The sequence below is a fragment of the Halichoerus grypus genome, chromosome 4 (assembly GCF_964656455.1).
Source record: "Halichoerus grypus chromosome 4, mHalGry1.hap1.1, whole genome shotgun sequence".
In the NCBI taxonomy this organism is placed as follows: Eukaryota; Metazoa; Chordata; class Mammalia; order Carnivora; family Phocidae; genus Halichoerus; species Halichoerus grypus.
In genome coordinates, this window is record NC_135715.1 from 68,816,912 (window position 1) to 68,838,004 (window position 21,093).

Consider the following 21,093-nt stretch of genomic DNA (forward strand, 5'->3'; position numbering starts at 1 on the left):
AACTTTCTAAAAGATGTCCCTGAAAGGAAACTGAAAAGTTGGCAGAGAGCAGCACAATAACACTGAAACTGTAGCTATTAGTACTACTGGTATATAATTCTCAAAAAAAATGGGTGAGAGAGCTACAGCAGGGGGAGCGGCAGGCAGAGGGAGCGGGAGAAGCAGACTCCCCACCAGGCAGGGAGCCCGATGCGGGACTCGATCCCGGGACCCCGGGATCATGACCTGAGCCGAAGGCAGACACCCAACTCACTGAGCCACCCAGGTGCCCCCAGACTTTACTTTTTATAGTAACTAAATTGCAGCTTCCTGGGTTGGAAACTTTTTAAGGCAGATGATCCCACTTTTAGTAGAATTCCTGATTTTCCTGCCTTTCCCTTCTGCCATGGCTCTTCTTCTTTTTTTTTTTTTTAAAGATTTTATTTATTTATTTGACAGAGAGAGACACAGCGAGAGAAGGAACACAAGCAGGGGGAGTGGGAGAGGGAGAAGCAGGCTTCCCGAGGAGCAGGGAGCCCGATGCGGGGCTTGATCCCAGGACCCTGGGATCATGACCTGAGCCGAAGGCAGACGCTTAACGACTGAGCCACCCAGGCGCCCCTGCCATGGCTCTTCTTAAGGTAATTGATGAGTGGGCCCATCCCTCAGGCCAACCAAGTTACGGTCCCCTCTCATGATATACTCAACAGAACTCAACCTATAAAACAGTGTAAGGGGGTTCCACCCTTGTCTGTCCATTCACTCGCCCATCCCTCACATCTACTGGAGGCTGGAACTCATTGTCCCTTTCCATGTTTCCCCTGTATTATTAGTGGCAATTCTGTTTTGTGGGTTATCAAATACAAGTGTAGAAAAAATGCTGAAAGAAAGGCATCTTCATTATAGGAAAATAGGAATTTGAAAGAAAGTAAAAAGAAGGGGGGAAAAAAAAAGACACCCATAGTCTCATCACCCTCAGTAAACTACAGTGAACTGCTAGTATATAATCCTCACTATTTTCTGAATATTAAAAAAAAAAAAAAAGAGGAGTACTGTACACACTGGTTTTTTAAAACTAGTTTTCTCTTAAACTCTATGGTAACTATGTTTCCGTGTCAGTCGATCTTCACCTATAACCTCATCTTCCTGGCTGAGCATTATTCCCAGCCCTGCTACTTTCTTAGGATCGCCTTCAAATACAGCACACAGAGCCAGTTAACTCCAGTGCTGACAGAAGACCTTCGGGGTTTCTTCATAAAAAGCCGTGTTTCTCATCTTTTGCTGCCTCCCACCTCCACCAATCATTTGATGAAATTTGGAGTAAAAGTTCAGAGCAGGATAAATGAAGGAACTGACAGGAATCTGCACACCAACAGACAGGCAGGCATCAAAATACACCTTCAAGCACCCCTCAGAAGTCGAGTTCCCTCCATCTCTTTGGTTCAGTCATTGTTGTGTGTTTGGAGATAACAAGTGAAATCTGAAGGTGTCCTCGCAGAGACTGCTACATTGAGCCGTGGGCAAGATGCCACGGGTGCCTGGCGGAGGGACTGAGAGCCAGCCTGCCCTCTGCCGGCCACACTCGGTACCGCACCGGTCTGGAGGAAGGGGCCTCTGTTTCTAATTTGCGCAGACCCTGTCCGGACTAAGGAAAGTATGACCGTTCACGTGTTCAGAAGCATCTACCACACGTTTAAGGAATTCATGCGGGGGAAAAGAGAGAAAAGACAACGACAGGCTAAACACGAATAATGAAGAAAAAGGAGAGACAGAGGAAGTGTCTGAGAGGAAAGACGGGATGCAGGATAGGCTTGGCAGAAGGTACCACTGGATGGTTCTGGTGTCACGGTTGCCTGGGACGGATGACATCCACAAAAGCCAGAACGGCAAGAGTGAACAGCACAGCACATGGACTGCATTCTCGGGGGACAAGGCCTTTGCAATACCAGTTTGGGAAGGTTGTGCAGATTACGGTTAAACAGAAGAAAGGCTGGGGTCAGAGGCAACAGAGGGGTACCCGGAGCAGAAGAGAGTACAAACCCAGAACGAAAGCACCACGCCTCCCGCCGCCGGAAGCTAGCCGGCCCCGCTACGAGACGCAGTCCTCGGGGCGCTGGGCCCCGTACCTTAAACAAGGAGGAGAACACATGAAATGTATACACCGCGCAGGAGCCATCCGAGTCGCACATGAGCTGGTTGATGTGGCTGCGCCAGGCTTCCTCCGCGTCGTCACAGGCCGCCGGCTGGAATGCAGCAAGGATGGCCGAGAAGAAGGGCGAGGGCGGGGGAGAGACCCCCCTGTCACCTTCTCCAAAGCTGGGAAAGAGGAAGACAACCCTGTCAACAAGTGCCGTCCTCATCCTCTCCCGGGTCGCCTCCCTCTGGCCCTGCCGGCTATCCCGGCGAGGTTGCTTTGGGGACTCAGCTCTCCCTCCCCCATCTTCGCCATTCTCTTCTGAATCTAGGAAAGAGAATTTTCACCTCCAGAATTTCTGGGATTCCTCCCCTTCTGACTTCTTTTAGAGTGAGTCGGGACCCGCCCCCGGAGCCTCCAGCAACGAGCGCTCTCGCTTTCCCAGCCGCTGTTCCCCAGACAGAGAAACATTACTTTTGGCACTTTTGCGCCTTTTCAGCTTTCATCATGAACCATTAGAACACAAATTTGGAATCTGATTTTCAGATTCCAAATGTGCTTTGTGGGAGAGAGTATTAATGGCTGCACATGCATGAATGCCCAGGAGGGGAGGGTAGAGGGAGAAAAGGAAATGGAAGGATAGAAACGCAGGGTGAGAGACACCGAGCCCCAGGAAGGAAGGAAAGATAATGACCACAGGCGGAAGGTGAGGTTCTTCTGTAGGTACCATGACCTTCAGCGTCTCCTTCCAAGGACAGATACTGCTCACCATAACAGAGGCCTTTGTCTGGCCATATCAAAAGCTCCTTAGTTCTTGTCCACATTCAGAAGAGAGATTTTAGGATTCTTCTCTAGAAGTAAACCTCTAGCCTTATCACTTGTGATTTTTTTCTAGACACTGCGTTAGTGTGTGTGTGTGGTGTTTTGTTTTGTTTTGTTTTTTAAGTAGGCTCCATGCCCAGTGTGGAGCCCAACGTGGGGCTTGAACTCACAACCCTGAGATCAAGGCCTGAGCTGAGATCAAGAGCCAGCCGCTCAACTGACTGAGCCACCCTGGCGCCCCTGCATTAGTGTTTTTTATCTATTCCTCTCTATTTTCATCTATTCGTGTTCTCTGACTAGCTCTCACTAGTCTCAGAAATATCAGCCACCAGGCTGAAAGCCACCCACTTAAAAAAAGAGTAGGTATTTAACTTATAAAGAGCCTCTTGTTCTTGTCTTTTAACTCGAAGTGGAAAGAACTCCTCATTTCCAAGGTGTGCCAGTCTTGCTTATCTTCAAAGCTTGCAAGGCTTGGACCATGTCCCCAGGCCCCTCTTTGGCTTTTGAGCTACTCTATGGCTTTACGTTGCTCGGTGTTACTCTGTGTTACTCTACGGCTTTTAGGGGTCACTACCTGAGTACCCCTTTCAGTTCCACACCAGGCCCTGCACCCAGGCCGGACGACTCTGACCAGCCGAGAGCCTTCGGAATCAGAAGTTGATTCGGACTCCTCATTAGGAAGTCCCGGCTGTGCCGTGTGACCTTTCACCTGAGATACAGTGAATGTGATACAATGTGCCAGGTACGCTGTCACCACTCATTTCCACCAGGGGCTGCTTTACCTAGCGAGAGTAAACTGGTCCAGCCCTCTATTGCCTTTTTCTTCTGCCTCAGTCATATCCAGGCTGAAGCTACCACTGCATTCGAAGGTTGCTGGGAGTTCATTGACAGAACTGGAGAGATCGTCCTCATGCACGGCCGTGTCTTCCTCCTCCTGGACGGCTTCAGCCTGGAAGAAGAAAGAGAGGAAAGAATCCCCCCACCTTGTAAGAATATATTTGGGAAAATCTATTCAACTAAAGGGAAAATAAAAGAGACCAATCCCGAGAGTGATAGAAATCAGGGGCATTGATTTTCCGGCTACAAAACAGTCACTTTCTATAATTGGACTCAGGAATTCTCAGAAGCACTGTTCATTCTTTACCTTCTTGTCAGTCTTGCCTATAGTAGTTTCCAAAGAGGCTCTTAGTAGATTGTCATATTTGATCCATGATTATGGGAGTATAAATGCTAAACTTAGAAAAGACCACAGAGACCCCTTGGTCTAGCCCTCACATTTTATAGGAAACTCATGTGTGGGAAAGGGACTTGCCTGGCATCAAGTAGATAAATCAGGGCCTTTGGATTTAGAGCTCTTTCCACTGTACAAAACTTGCCTTCTAAAGCGAGCCTATCCAGAGGGAACACTCTGACACAGAATTCCTTTACCTATGGAAACTGGAATTTAGAATCATCAGTGGCTGGTATAGTAAATGCTCAAGATAAACCTGCAGGGTGCATGAGTGGTCCACAGTTGTTCACTGAGCCCGCCATGTTGATAGGCCTTTTCATACTGGAAATCCTCTAAGACCCATTTACATACATGCTTTGCTCTTGGAACCCCCCCGAAGATAACGGATAAGAGAGGCTGCTCTCACATTGTTGTAGAGTGAGCAGCGAAATGCAAGGGCTCTAGGTCGGCAGAGCTGGGATCAGTGAGGGGCAGGAGAGAGACAGAGCGAGTGCAATGGAAAAAGAGGCTGGGTTTGAATGTGGGCCAGGGGGACTCAGCTGGAGAACTGACTGTTCTTTATGAGAGGAAGGAAGGCAACTGGGTTACAGACCAGAAGAGGAGAGGAAGACATCACACGCACATGTTTTAGTGAGTCATTTTCTTAAAACAAAACCAGAGCCAGGCAAAAAGGAAATATATATGAATTCGAGCATTATCACAGGTTGCTGGCTGGCCACCCAGTTGGTATTTTGAATCTAGGATTAATAAAGAAATTAAGAGGGGTGTTTAAAGATATGTTAGGGAAACAAGATAGCTCATGTCTTTGAAGAAATTGCTCATAAATACTGAGTTTCAGAGGCTTATCCATATCTGCTTTTTCCGGCTTTTTAAAACTACAGTGGTGCCAACGAGACTGGCTGCCGGTGACTGGTCTGGGTCATTAGTGTACATAAACCTAATCTATTAGGGGAGGGTTGGGTTCTCACAAAAATGTCCTTTATTTTCCCTTTCTAACATCACGGCTATATCGCACATTGCAGAAACCCAGCTCAGGAGGAAAACAGAGAGAGCCTTTCAGAAATTAGACTTAGCTTTTCCTTGATCAAATTAGATGATTCCTGCGTGAGTTCCTAAGTATATTACCACTCAGGTAGTGCTTTCTATGAGAAATCTATGTAACTTGGCAGTCAAAACAGAAAAATTGAGAGAATGACTATGGTAAGACTGAGAAATAGCAAATGCTAATAACTTCACATTTATTTTGTGATGTCCTTCCCATGAGCTTTAATTTCTTAATCTTAGGATTCTGGCATTTTAATCTCAGACAAGTTTCTTTTCTTTCTGCACCTTTTTTGGCTATAAAAGGGACTCTGCTGACTCTGAGAATCCAGACTGTAGTCCTTTTGCACTGAGGCTCTCTTAGAAATAATTCTTTAAGCTTCAACATTTTTAAGTGATTGCGATTTGGTTGGCTGTCCTTGGTTTAAAGTACCTGGACCTCAAATCTGTTTAAAGTGCACTGTAAAAAGAGTACACAACAGCCAGTTATTATATTTTTTTCCATTAGAAGTATCAGAAAGAACATACTTTTATACATTTTAAAAATTACTTTATAACTTTCTCTTTCAAACTTATACTACCATAGCAAACTCAGGATAAAGGACACCTACTACCAGCAGCAGTAGGCTATTTTGGTATTTGTAACATAAGAAAATAAAATTCTATATTAAGGGGCACGTATGTGGGCCCTTTATGTGAACACAGTGTGGAAGTGGATAGTTTTAGGATTAGGATTAAAAATTAACAAAGAACGAAATATACATTGTTAGCTTTTTAAAGCCCTGACTTTTTAAATAAGAAAACTATATCCGTTACTTACTTTTCTCCTCTGTCTGGCTAGGATGGTTTTGTTTAAATCTGGCATAATATTGCGATTAACACTGAAAATTCCAATAGTATGCCAAAAGGCCAGAATGGAGTCAATGTACAAATTGTCTAACTGGTTCCTACATAGGAAAAAATTTCCCCAAGTACATGCAGACACCCACACCTCACTTAGCATATTGTTTTATAAAAGTCATGACAAAGAACAGCAGTTTCCAAGTCACAGCAATCTCAGACATACATCGATTTGTTTTGCCATTAATCAGCAGTGTTCCTGCTATATGGAAAATGCAAAATGTCTCATTTGAGTAAGACCTCAAAGCGAATCTCTTTGAACCACCAAGAAGATGGCTGCTCATTTGTGAGGGTAAAACAACTTCAAAACATAGGCTCAGGTGCACAAATTCAATTATTTCAAAAAAGTCAGAAAGAAAAAAGATACAGTCCCTCCACTTAGAGCCCCCTAAGATTTCTCAGAAAATTGGAAGTACTTTCTCTTTAAGAAAACTACAGTCATAATTGCCAAAATCTCTTCACCTTGGAGCCCTCAGAAATCTGCAGATTATTCATATCGGGCAAAGACGCATCAAAGCTAGCCATTCTGGTGTTAAAGGAATGAGGGTCAGCCGGGGTCATGTCACAGGCTGTGGTCAGCGATTCCATGGGATTAGTCTCCTCAGAAGGGGAGCGAGTCATGATCTGTAGAGAAAGCAGAGCAAATAAAACCCAGTGTGGAGTTTCTTTAAAAGCTCAAATGATCCTTTATGTAAGAGTACAAACCATTGTCCGAGCTTGTTGTTGGGTGACAGATATTATTTAACGTGCATATTTCGCTATTGGAACTTAAACCCAGCAGCTGGTGTAGGGCATTAGGGCACAGAACTCTAAAACACGAACGCTTATATTTGCAGATAACCACATCCAAATGCCTGTTATATTTCCTAAAACTTCAGATGTCTGTTAAAAGATTCCAGCCTCATAAAAGTTATTTGAGGAAAAGTCCAGGCCTTAACGGATCTGATGGTGTTCAAGGCTTCTAACAAACACCCGAGCATCTGTGTCCGGTTGCAACCTATAGACAAGAGGCTTGTTACCGTCAGTTAGGCACCACCTGATACTTCAGGTGTTAGTTTAGCAGCTGTGCAAAGTTTCTTTAGCGGCAACTGGAAACCACGCTCCTGCTTCAATTACAAAAATAAACCTCCCGTTTCCCATGGTGGGAAGGTGGTCCCACTTACTAGGTCGGAGTGCTCCAGGATCTGGCTGGTTGTGAGGTCCTCCTCTTCGGAGGATTCATCGGAGTCCTCGTGGTTCATTTTATTTAGGCTGGGAGACCTTCCCGAAAGTTGGCGCTCCTCCAGAAGCTGCATGTCACACTTGTCCAAACTGTCCAGAGAACGCCTGCGCACTCCCCAGTTGAAATTGTCCATACTCTCACCCTGAAATCACACCATCATCTGGTTTTTATGCCAGAATCTTCCTGCACTCATACCTTCACACATTTAATTAGTCATAGCTTAGAAATAAATGCTTTCATTATGAATTTCCAAGCTCTCATCTACTTTGGTACCAGACATTTTGTTTACATGATGTGAAAGGTAGTAAAGCATAATATTTTCACCTAAATGCATATTGAATCATAGGCAGAAGTGATTACACACTTCTCTTGGGCCTGGTGGGTAATACCATGTTTTTTAAAAGGTGACTTTGGTCAACTCTGTAATGATCTAGGTTTCCAAAAATCTATAAGAAAGAGACCATTTCTATTAAAACAACCTCCAAAGAGGTGAGGCCCCTCCCCGGCCCACTTCGTACTGTTTTCTTCGGAAGGAGAAAAAATAGGAGCTATGCTGTAACACATTCCACATCCTTCGGGTATTAAGTAGAAGAGTATTAGGTAAACATTCCAGCCTGTTCCTGCTACAGCGGTTTTCGCAGATCAAATGCAGAGTTAAAAGAATATCTGAGAGCAGCTGGGCGAAGTCTGATGGATCATGCACTATGCACAGGCCAGAGCAGCACGGCTTAACTTTTGCTTTAGGCTCATCTTTAAATAATTGTCCCAACATAGAAAATAGTTGCTTTCCTGGACCTGAAATGGTTGACTTGGTACCAAGCACTAATGACTTGTACCTTTTCATTTCTGAGACCTGGGCTAAGTGGTAATGCAGGTGTTAAAGCTTCTCGTTGTATCCCAGACTTTCTCTACTGACCATCTGATGTTAAATAAGTGTATCTGTCCAACAAAAACATCTTTCCTAGAAAGTAATTTGGGTTTTATTTTTTCCTCTCTGTTAAAACAGGAATAAAGGAAGAGAAATAATACCCAGCCCCTCGATGAGCAAGTTTTAACCTATATAGATGGGTAATCTGAACAAAATCTAGCCCAGAATCCTTTCATTTAGAAGTTATTTGAAACACTGTCTGATGGTTCACTGAAATAAAATAACTTTTTCTGGTGAGAGCTCAGTGAGTAGCATAATCATATAATATGAGAGATGTAAAATCACTTTTAAAATTATGAGCTTTAAATTTATTAATCTTCCTTTGGTTTAAGGATCTATTTCTTCTGGATCCTAATGAAGCAAAACTTGCCATTCTCCTAGATCTCTCATATAACAGATACTTTAACTTTTCTGAAGTCTTTTTTGGCTATTCATGGCAGAAGGCAATAGGTAAGAATCCTAAACACATTCTGAATCTGATACGAAAATTATTATCATGATTTATCCCCATGTATGATGTTTATGATTGTTCTTAGGACTGTTTGATTACACAGAGTAGCTGCATCTGCTATTTTGTCTGTTATCTATACCTTTATCTGTATCTGCTATGATAAACTGTCACCAAATAATTTTTTTCCTAGTGGAAAAGATTAACTGTTTTTCTGGGATTTTAAAATAGCTATTTCCATGAAAAACTGAAAGAAAAATGTGGAAAAGGCAAGAGTTCTGGAAAGAAAAAGAAAATGCAATGTGTGAAGAAGTTAAAAAGATAAAAAGAATAAGAATACAGAGAAAAAGAAGAACATGCAAACTACTGGGAGAAATATCCAAATATGAATATAAAACCTAATTCCTAAAGTTGATTCTCTTGCACCAAATCAGTGAATGGGTTGGATGAACTATCTTAGGCAACAGTTCTGGAAGTCTCGCATGCTGAACCTGAGAAGAACCATGAGAGAAATACAGACGTCTAGGGTGAGGGAGTGCTACCCCTGGGCATGGATCGCTGTTCCTAGTGATATGACTGCACCTCTGGTGAAGCCCCGAATGAACCAGGCATGAGAACTAGGGGGAAGGGAAGGCTGTTCTTGCAGGAAGAATATCTGGATGTCTTTCTAGAGGATGCAGTAGCTCCATCAGAGACGAAGGTGTTGAAACTGTTTCCCTGGTAGTGGTTGAAGAATCGAGATGCAGTAGTGCATCTCTAGTATGGGTATCTATAGTCTAGCTCAAGTTCAAGTGTGTGGTTATTAAAAGCCAACCTACGTGGTCAAAAGTCAAAACAGTGTTTTACTGATTATGTCAGATTTTCTACGTGTGAGAAATTTAGGAGATGGCTAATTATTCAAGACAATCTGCATCTGTCAGTTATCAAACTTAAATAACTACTCAGGATTTATACTGAGATGAGAAAGTATTTGTGACTGAACATTCTAGAAATGTTAGAAATAATATTCTTTGAAATAATTTTTTTTCCATACTAGAACTCTGTCAAGTAAGGATTATTGTTGAAAGAATGTAGGTGCAGGGTGGTCAAAATATATTTCCTCAAATATACACCTTCTCAGAGTAAGTCTGACACGACACAGATAGAGTAAGGTGCTCATAGGTCAGTTTGCCCATGATGGTCCTGGCTTCTGCCTGTTGTCTACGTGCAGTTATTATTAGCACGTCCTTTTACTTGAGAAATGTTCTCATTTGGATGAAACTTTATATAGTTGCCGTACAGAGAGAGCTCCTAATGCCTGGAAAGGATCTGATTGGAAGTGTTGGTGGTATATTGTTAGGTGCGGCTCGTTGGCTTCACTTTTAATAAGAGGATTTAACAACAGAACCAATCCAGCTGGACAGCTGCCTTCTCAGAAATTGTAAGATTTCCACAGATCATATTTAAAACCTCACTTTCGCTCAAGAGATAGACTTCTGCGACTTCTAGACTAGGCATACCAGGATTTTAAAACTATCTTGTATTTATAGTTTAGAAAATATTTCCATACTGGAGCATTAAAGAAAAATCCTCCTTGTATCACACACACCTTAATGTAAATATGCACGCAAATAGGCATACATATGCTAGAAGGGAGGAAAAAAGCAATTATGTTGTTATAAGTCTGCAATGATGCAAAACATCTACTTAGCGTATCTGAATTAAAGATAGCATCATCTTACCTGAAGTTCCTGGGTAGCAGATTGGACAGAAAAACAAATAAGAGGTCTATTTAAAACAATTATATTAAAGATACTCAAGTGCATTCATCTTAGTTTTAACACAACAGCAATACACAGGGCCAACAATATAGCCTTCAGTAGATGCGACTTTAAAAAAAATGGTGAAGATATATAAACCCCCAAAGAGAGAAATCAGTATCAAACACCAGGAAGTTCGAACCCTTTTGGGGGTGGATGGTGCAGCTGGGGTAACGAATCATAAAAACAATTTCTGAAATAGCTTGCCACTTCAGGGACTGGCAGCTTCTGCTCCTTAACACTCTTTTGGGGGGAGAGGGAGGGCGGATGCTTAAATTTTTATTTGTGAGAAAATTGTTCAACTTAGTGAGAAAACGAATGAGGGTCATCCACTGGGGAAAAAGAAAAGGTGGCATCACCTGATCCATCTCATAAGACTAAAGTGTTTGTGGTCATGGTGTGTTCATTGCTGATGTGCAATTAATAGCCAGGACATGGCACCTTTTAACAATCCTGAAAAGTTCCAAGGCAAACTGTTACAGAGAGGAGGCAGTAAATTCGGAGACTATTTAATGAAAAGGAAGAGACATAAAAAAAACAAAACAAAACCTTGTCTTTCTTTTTTGGTAATTGTGTTTTGCTCTAGACGCCAGATGAGCTTGGCTTTCTCAGATGAGAATATGCTGAAATTATTCACCAATGACAGTACAAAGGACTGCCTGCTGCATGCCTGACACTTGGCAGAGGCTATCTTACTCCCGGCATCAACTTGATAAGCAGGTATTACCAAACCCATTTAACAGATGAGGAAGTCAAGAGAAACTGCATCCACGTTTCAGGGCATAAAGCTCCGTCAGTGGCAGAGGTGAAATTCCAAGTTGGACTGCCTGACTAAAAGCTCGGGCATTTTTACTCTAGCACTTGGTAAACTTGCTAGAATCCCTTATTATAATCTTATTGAGAAGTAGCAAAACATTCTCAGATAGTTTATTTTATTTGGATGGAATAGATACTCTCACACTCTGAAGTTTCTTATAAAATCTTAATCGAGTAAGATAAAATGATCACTATGATTTTGAAGTTCCTGTCTGCTAGGAACACTAGAAGGGAGAGGAAGTATTCATTATTTATTGTCCCTGAAAAACATTAGTATAATATTTATTTTCAAGTGAGAGGCACCTCCGATTTTCCTTCCTTTGTTCTGATAGAAATTAAATTTGTTAGTTTTTCTGAAATTGTGTCTGATTACTTTACATCACTCCTGCAAGGTCACGTCCCATAACACATTTTTTTTTTTTTCCTTTTGGCTGGGACTAGAAAATAATACTTCTCTTTCTTCACCAAGTTTTCCCTCCTTATTTTAACTTCCAGAGTAAAGAGGGTGCCTAAGCTTGAATTCTAGCCTAAGAACAAAGATTAGGTCAGTGGCCCAGATCAGGGAGCTAATCTTCTGACATTCCCTATAGCTCCGGCTCAGAGACATTTTGAAAGTATTCTAAACGGTTTTATTTTGGTTTAGACTTTTTAAAACAATCCTCACTCCACTTAGTGATTGATTTCTCTATTACTCATTAAAGTTAACAGTCAGAAAACTCTGCAATCCTTGTTACAGGTTCTAGAATAATTCAAGGTGAAAAGCTGACACTTATTTTAAAGATGCTTTAAGGACTGGGTCTGCTCAACTTGTTTTCTAGAGAAAGAACAGGTAAAGAAAACATTCTTCATTCTGAGGACATAATTCTCCGCAGACATCCAGGCTAGGCCATAGCTCCTTGGCCTTACCTCGACATAAGACGACTGGTCCGCAATCATATCCTTTTAGGGAAGGTGAGCCGCTACCGGAAGCACCATTTCTCACAAGTTTATAGGTAAGTCAGGAGGTGCCTACCCATCACGGGATCTGATAAACTTTGAAGAGCGGCCTCCATTTTAAATGTAAGACTGGCAGAAAGCCCTTTCTCTGTCTGGGAAAATCAGTGCATTTAGCTAAACGTGAACTCCAGTGTGTTAAGGAACACTGTGAGCCAGTGCGGTACCAGGCATGTTTACATATGCCAGCCTCCCATCAGGCAATTTTGTTTTCCTCCACGAGGCAGAGACTACCCCCAGCTGGAAATGAGAGGGTCAGAATGATGCCCCTCCTTCCAATCCCAGTTTTCAAAACCATGATTCATAACAGAAAGCATCCTATTACCATAATTATCATTCAAATCCACGAATCTGCATTTGCCGGTTGAGACATGAATTCAGCTGCTCCAGGTGCTGGGAACACTAGCTACCAACCTAGAGCAGAGCCCAGAGCTCTTACGCGCCTTCTATCTTGTTTCAAGTTGTAATGATTTCATCAAACGGCACAAGGATGCTGGAGCCCTCAGGCTCCTGTCTCCTGTTGGAGCAGGCAAGCTTTGAAGTCATCGAGTAAATTTCACTTTTAAAATAATTAGATGCTTAGCATGTTTTACCCAGGCACCAGTGAACAGGCTCAGAACTTGAATGTTTTTGTGATTTTTTTTTTTTTTTAAAGTTCACCTTTGTACTGCACACACACAGTCTTTGTGTGGTCATTAAACGTCAGATCTTTGCCATTTAGAAATAACTTGGCAGCTTATGCTGTGGACTCAGACAGGAAGGGTGTGGTAACTTTTGCCAAAGTTAAGCTGCTGTACTTTGAATAAGTTGATTCAAAATAAAGTTTACAGCTTTCCAATTAAAGACACTGTTATAAAACCTCATTATTTAGCGGGTAAAAAGAAACTGTTTTCATTAGTCAAGGAAAGGCTGAGTGGGTTATTTTTTACAGAGAATATACTGTACCTCTCCATCCTCCAGCTCCACATCTAGGAAATCGAAGTCCCTAAAGACTCTAAACTGCTGCTCGCTGTTTGTGTCATCCATGTTCTCCTGCTCTCGGGCGCCGTCCTCAGAAGACACCAAGCTCGTCTGGTGCTCAAGCAGATCCAAATCCCCACACGATGAAAAAATCACCTAAGAATCACAAGAGTCCTCTCCTGAGAGACCGTTCTCCCGTCGGTTGTTTGTGCTACGAAAACTGTAATTGGCTCTTCATGGCCCTCTATTTCCAGTACACACCTAATTCCTTAAGTGGGTATTTTTAGAATGTTCTTTTATTATTTATGTTGGACAGGTGCCTTCAGATTAAACTCATTGCAAAGACACAAGTTCACGCAGGAGGAAAATGCTCAAGTCACATTGCTGCTTCTTAACGGATGAAGACTGGATCCCACGTGTGTGTGTGTGTGTGTGTGTGTGTGTGTGTGTGTGTGTGTGTGTGTGAGTGACAACTGAGCATGTGTTCACAAACTAGGGCAGCCAAGAAATTTTCCACTGTTTCTAAACTGAGGTTAGAAATTGTACACATGCACATACACTTTACAAACATATGAGCACATAATATTTTAAGGACTACTGATACCTGTAGAATAACCTGTGAGAGCAAAGGATTTAACCCTTTCAGAGATAAACCAGGAACTGATAAAGAAACAGAAGCCAAAAAGTACAGTCCTTGCTCATTTGAATTACAGACGAGTATCTGAGTAGCCATGCTCGTAATTTATACCTAAATTCCTTTCCTGTTGATATAAACAGAACAAAACATTTTTTCCCCTATTAAGATCTTTTGTATGTTAATATCTTAAAACTGTCTTTTGTATTTAGGTTCTTTCCACCCGGACATTTACTAGAACTTTACAGAAATAAGAAACTGCAAATGAGGGATGCCTGGGTGGCTCAGTCGGTTAAGCGTCTGCCTTTGGCTCAGGTCATGATCCCAGGGTCCTGGGATCGATTCCCACATTGGGTGCCTTGCTCAGCAGGGAACCTGCTTCTCCCTCTGCCTGCCACTTCCCCTGCTTGTGCGTGCTCTCCCTCTGACAAATAAATAAAATCTGTAAAAAAAAAAAAAAAAAAAAAAAAAAGAAACTGCAAATGAACCTAAATGTTTTGCTATCCAGCCTTTCCTGAACATAGATTGATATTAAATAAAGTGATCAATAAGATTTTTAAAAAGATTTTATTTATTTACTTATTTCTAGGATGTGAGCAGGGGGAGGGGCAGAGACAGAATCCTCAAGCAGACTCTGCAGTGAGCGTGGAGCCTGAAGCGGGGCTTGATCTCACGACCCTGAGATCATGACTTGAGCTGAAATCAAGAGTTGGGACTCTTAACTGACTGAGCCACCCAGGCACCCTGCAGAGGCAAAGTGCTCTTTCCCTCTCCCTCCGCCTGCCCCTGCCACTTTCCCCTCGTCCCCTCTGCCCTCGGTAATGTCACCAGAGCAGCAACATACCCACTGATCAATAACACTAAAAAGGTGACTTCAGTGGAAGCCGAGCTTAGCTGCTGGCTGGCTGGCTGGCTGGGGCGCATTTCCCAGATAAGAAAACACCAAACTGCGCTTGCATGAGAATATATGAGCCTCCAACATTTCATTTGCTCATTAACTACACTAGTAGATACATTTTGAGATTTAAAAGACAGCTCCCAGGAGCAACTGTTTGCTAATTCTTACTTTATTTGGGAAATTATTTAGTTTGCTATTTATTTTTTTGTTGATAACAAAGATGCTGAGATATGGATGAAATAAAAATGCCCAGTGAAACCAGACCCTGAGATTTTCATTGCTTTGGCTACAGTAGACTCATAGACAACTTGAATTTTCAAAATTATATAAAAGCTTCAGAAGCTAAATCCTAATGCTGCGATTATTTATTTATTCCAAAACCCAATGGCATGTTGTTGTTGTTCTGTTTTAACTGTAACATCAGTGGATGTTATAAGAGAAAAAAATCCCACAATGATATATCATTATTTCCATCCCTATTGTGCATAAAATAATGACATCACAGGAAGAGGCATGCATACACAGAGTGAAATTACACCCCAAAGGAATGTTTATTAAATATCGTGGTGCAGGAGAGAGTCATAAATAAGGACGTCTGAGCATATTTATAAAAAAAAAAAAATCCAAGAAATTTTAAACAATGAAAACAACTGAGTATTTATTTGCAGACAAACTGGAGGAAACAGCCATTCATTGTTTCTGAACTAAGTGAGATTAAAAATCATAGTGTGGAGAGAAATAATCTACAGGCTTGATCTAGATGGTGGATATCATACCTGTAATTCATAGCAGACTTCTCTAAAGCTAGAAAAGATCAAAGGTAAAAAAGATATGGTGTCAACATACACGTGATACATGACAGAACTTACTGATGGATTTTTGCTTAATCCTACTTCTTGGCCACACAGAGAAAGGACGTGCACCAACTTCTCTTTTGTCCTCTTCTGGAAAAGAGACACACAAATACATGTTAATCACGGGGTCCTGTGATCAAATCTGTTCCAATACTGTAAGCCACTAGCCACATTTGACTATGGCCCCCGAAATGTGGCCAGTAAGAATTGAGACATATAATATACAAAAGGAATGCAAAGTATATCTCAATAATTGCAAAATAGTGGCTGCATATTGAAATAATAATACTTGAGATGTTTTAGGTTAAATAAAATATGTTATTAAAAATGATTTTACCTGTTTCTTTTTACTTTTTTTTAAAAAAGGCAACTATTAGTTTAAAATGAGACACACATTATGTTTCTACTGGACAGTGCTGATCTGAGTTTTCCCAATGGACGGCGGGTGAAAATCAGCCCCTGGGTTCTTCAGCAGACACTCCTGACTCCCCTTGATAATCTTTTCTTGTCTGTTACAACTTTCAGCATTAGCAAGGCTTTCCTTACACCTAAATTAAATCTATTATGTTCCAGCACAAACCTATTTTCCTCAAATGGGAGAATAACTTTACTTTCCACAGAATTAAAAAATTCAATTATCTGCCAGCCATATTAAATCTTCCTGAAGTTAAACAGATTCAATTCCTTTTGCTTTTCTTCACAAGCCTTATTTTTAGGCACTTACCCATGGAGATCCTTCTATAAACTGTCACATTTTCCAATGACATAGATAAACTAGATCTCAGGATGATTGGTGAGTTGAGAATGAAAAGGAAGAGTAGCCGGGGCCTAAAAAGTGTTAATGTACTTCAGAAATGCTCTTAAAGCAATCTTCCTAACTCTGTAAAATGATTTTTCCCTTTTAATCTGATTTAAGTTAATGTGGAGACTGCTCGGAGGCCAATATCACTCATATCTTTTCTTTCTTAATGGAATTTGGCTTCACTGCATTCTTCTTTCCAAAATTATACAAGGGACACTCAATACCGTGTCTTTTCAAGGTCAAAGACAGGAAGACCTTGATGTGGGTGGATGCAAGAGATGTGCTAAAATGTTTTCCTAAGTTTTAGTGGGCATTTTACAATTGTGGGAAGGAATCAATGTAGAGGAACCTGGAACTGGGATGGATAGTTTTCTTCTCTTTTCCAGAACACCAAGAAAGTATAGTAGGTTCTCTTGCTCAACAGCTCAATGAAACGTCACTGAGAAGCAGCTGTGTGCCTGCCAGCAAGTGTGATGCTTTGCGCTCCACTCCCCTAATCCTGGTGAGCCCTGCGGTCCCCTGCTCAGCACCCACCGTTTGGCCTTCTTCCAACAATACAGTCCCTCTTTTTCTCTTGGGGACAGCTCCTTTCCCACTAAGTGGGGCTTTGCCTCCCTCACACATGTTGTAAGAGTCCTTTCTCTAGAATCGCTACGGATGTTGGGGAGGGAATGCCTCTGTCCTGGAATCATCAGAGCCAAAGACCATGCAAGTCTGGAGCTGCTGGAAGCTGTTGGTGCTTCATAAGACAAGAGTCTGCTTGAGAATGAAGTCGCCAGAGAGGGAAGGAGGGCCAACACTGGGAAGGGAAGGGGAGGACAGTGAGAAGGGGAGAGAGAGAGGTTAAGGATCCAGTTCCTTGGTTTTGTGTACTAGAATCCAGCTGTGCGTGAAACCAAGCTACGGGAGTTAATAAATTCCTTTTCCACTTGAGGTAATTTTCCACTGGGCTTCTGTCAAGTTAGTTACCGAAGAGCCCTGAATAATGCAGAGGTTTCACCCGACAGCAAGTCTGATGACACTCACACTGTAATGCAGTCGCCCAGTGAGCGAATGGACCTACAGAGAGATCCAGCAGCCTGCTCTGCTCCGACTATGGCTCAGACTGTCCATGGAGACCACAACTGGAGTGTGTGCTTGGGGGACAGTGGTCAGAAGGGCCACCGGAAAACAAAGTATTTGCACATCTTAGACAAAGTACAGGCCTCCCGAATGTCCATTCATGGAGCAGCGGGTAGATCTGACTACTTCCTGCCTTCTCTTTCTTTCCTGGTCCCTTAGCATCGTTGACTAATCTCTTCCCTCCTCCCTCCCCTCTCCATCTGTGTAAGAATTTAGATAATTTTACTGGTCTACAAAGCACTGTGGCTTGAGGAAGCAACCCGAAAAGCAGATTCTGCATTCTTGTGCAGCCTTATCATGTAGAACTGGTTGGGAGAACTAAGGATGCATTATTTGGAGAAAAGAGAGCTCATGTGGGTGAGACGCAGAGGGGATAGGGTTTCTTTATCTATTTGAAGGACTGCCATGTGAAAGAGAGGTCACATTTCATTTGCTAAGTCTTAAGAGAACTAGGACCAATGGGTAGAAGCAGCAAACATCAGACTTCAACTCAATGTAATGAGCTGTTCCAAGATAAAATAGGTTCCCTTGGAATGCCAATCACTGAAGTGTTGAAGCCTAGATGGGCAATGTCAGGATGGCGAGGGAGGAGCCCCTTATCATATGGGCAGTTGGGCTCGAAAGTTCCCTCTGAACTCCCTTCCAATCCTGGGAGGCTAGGAGTCTATACCTGAGAGTACTGGGGCCTTTTCCAGCTTACAGGAACAAGGACATTGGAGTTGGAGCCTGATGACGTAGATGATGTGCTCCTGGTGACGGCCACAGCCCTGGGCTTCCCATCCCGTCCAGAAGAGCTCTGCAGCTCATCGTATCGCCTCCCGATGATTGGCGTCTTGACAAAAACAAGGAAAACAAAAGTTCACGTTCTTCCATCCGCTTAATAGTTCTGTGGAATACGGGATCACTCTACCCAGCAGCAACCAAGCACTGCTCATTTGATTAAACCTTAGAGAAGTTCAGAGTTACAAGTAGGCTCATTTTCCTGATGTTCAAACACATATTCTAAATCGTTTTATGTCTTCAACATTTTCCCACCCTCTTTAGCAAACCCAACTCCCTGTTCTTAAACATACTCAGGAAACCACTGATAAAGATGAGAAGCAAAACATTCAGGAAAGCAAACAGTTTTCAGATGTTTAAGCTGAAAAGAATTTCTTATTGTTGTAACAAGAGACCAAAGTTCCTTCCCTTCTTCTCAACCTTTAAGTATTCTCAATTAATTTAAAAATTTCTTTAAATTGATTCCACCTTTCACTTATTTAAGTGAATGAATTTGGGGCCAGGTACTTGGGCAACACTTTAGAAGTTTCACTTCTTGAGAGTTCACTTCTCATGCTGGTGTCCTGTGGCTGGGTAGACAGCACCATCCACACTTTAGCCCCGACGAGGCTGCAGAAACCCATTTGTGGGCCTGCCCTCAGGGGTGGCAGACACTGGCTGGAAATTCTCCATCTGGTTCTCCAGCTCTTTATTCTGGAGCAGCTGGGTCCCTGCGGGTGTGCGGCCGACTGGCTGCTTGTTTTCTGTACCGCTTTTGAACAGAATAAACTTCACTCAAGGAATAAAAGTAGCTCTCCCCCTCAGCCATGTAAAAAAATGTTAAAAATTAAAAAAACAATTGATCGGATACCTTGATATCATACACATACTAAATACAGTTGCAGGTATCACACGGGGAGCAAGAGTACCTCAACCTGGGTACTGAAAGCACAGAAGGTCAACGAGACCATCGTGTAGGCTTCAACCTACTTCACGGAGCCAGAAGTTTCACAGAACCAGATCCAGTTCGTTCCTTCGGTGAATTTACTCATTCAGCAGTATTGAAGAGTATCTGTTAAGTACCTATCTTGCACCAGACCCTGGTAACAAAGTAGACAGAGCGTAGTTTCTGCTTTGGCGGGCTTATGGGGCCTGGGGTAGGCAAGACAGGAAAACAAAGTATTTGCACATCTTAGACTAAGTACAGGCCTCCCGAATGTCCATTCACGGAGCTGCAGGTAGACCTGACTACTTCCTACCCTCTCTTTTCTTCCTGACTCCTTAGCTTGGTTTACTGGTCCCTTCCCTCCTCCCTCTCCTCTCCCTTAAGGCAAGACTTTAGACGATTTTGCTGGGTCTAGAAAGCAGTGTGGCTTGTAAAGGCAGATTCTGTATTCCTGTAAATCTCAGTCATTTGCTGGTCTGGCTGGGAGTTCAGACAGCAAAGTTGTGGATGTAAAGACAGGACAGGACACCTGTCCCACAAAGAAGGTCATGGTTTAAAATGCTTAAGATCATTCCATTTTAAAGTTATCTTTTTAAAAAAAATCATTTTTTAAAAAAATAACTGAGGCTAGCTTCTAGTTTTAGAAGCTGCCAATTGAGAGCTCCAAAGAATATGACACTTGATGTGTTCTTAAAAAACAGAACCAAATTTAGGCCTTAGGAAACTTAATTTGAAATAAATGTAAAATAAGTCTCTCTTTCCTCTCTTTTTGACCTTTGCTACGTTTCTCCCTGCTGAAGTGGACAGAAACATAGCATACCTCTGAAATATCAAAGTGAAAGTCTAGGGTTTTTCCAGGTAATTCCTTAGAAGCACTGGTCCACACTCGATGTATTTCTATCTTTGAGAGGTCACTGTGCTGGTAGGAAGGCAAAACTAGGCTGGCAGATCGAGAAACTACCAGCTTCAGGATATTCAAAGCTTCTCTCCAGTGAACACTCTGAAGGGAATAAAACATTCAATGGTTAAAAACAATTTCATTTAAAAAAAAAACCAAACAAACGAATCTACTGCTAGCTACCGAAACTTCTTATGACCAGTCAGAATTCACTGATTGAAAACAGTGTAGCAAATTCCATCCTATGTAAAAGGCAAATGACATAAAAAAACAATTTATATATAAGAGAAGATACATTTAGGAAACAAGCAAATACAAAAATTGCAAATTTTGTCCATATTCAAATAAACAGAAGTTTAACATTACAAGGTACCATTTTTGCCAACGTGGTACCTCTATTCACACGAATAAAAAAGTCCCCCAGTGCACTTAGGCTATCGACCACTCACTCTTTCTCAAAACTCTCCCCACCTCCAGCTTCCAGTCTTCCTTGGTTGTTTTCCTACTCCCCTAGCTCCTGCCACCACCTTTGCTTCCTGGGCGCCTCTTGTCTTCCCACTTCAAATCTTCCTCATGACCTAAGCCACGACTCTGGGAGCTGTTCTTAACTCCTGTCTTTCCCTGCCTCCGGATAAATTGCTCCCCTCTCCATTCCTGCTGGCAGTGGATCAGCTGAATCCTCCCCAGCCTCTGCGTGGACTATTTCAATGGCCTCTTAACTGGCCTCCCTGCTTGCGGCCTCTACTGAAGTCCAGCATACCCTCCCCAACTATGGTGATCTTTCTAGAACTCTTCAGACCGAGCCCCTTCCCTGCCTAAACTTCTTCAAGGGCTCCCTCTGGTGGGCGGGGTGGAGTCCACACTCTGAACACAGCCCACAGGAGTACTCTCCCCCAGGCCGGCCCTG

The 21,093-nt window shown here is 42.4% G+C and overlaps 1 protein-coding gene across 15 annotated transcripts in view; it reads right to left on the minus strand.

Annotated features, from left to right (window-relative positions):
• Positions 1-21,093, minus strand: part of FRY (FRY microtubule binding protein) — a 425,755-nt gene that overhangs the window by 29,519 nt on the left and 375,143 nt on the right. For all 15 annotated transcript variants that reach the window (XM_078070487.1, XM_078070483.1, XM_078070485.1 and 12 more), the window contains 8 exons: positions 20,109-20,288; positions 18,254-18,415; positions 15,675-15,749; positions 13,259-13,429; positions 7,271-7,471; positions 6,570-6,731; positions 3,718-3,884; positions 2,106-2,295 (listed from right to left, as the gene is read on the minus strand). In XM_078070487.1, coding sequence (XP_077926613.1) covers positions 2,106-2,295; positions 3,718-3,884; positions 6,570-6,731; positions 7,271-7,471; positions 13,259-13,429; positions 15,675-15,749; positions 18,254-18,415; positions 20,109-20,288 — 1,308 coding nt within the window. The remainder of the gene's footprint in view (positions 1-2,105; positions 2,296-3,717; positions 3,885-6,569; positions 6,732-7,270; positions 7,472-13,258; positions 13,430-15,674; positions 15,750-18,253; positions 18,416-20,108; positions 20,289-21,093) is intronic.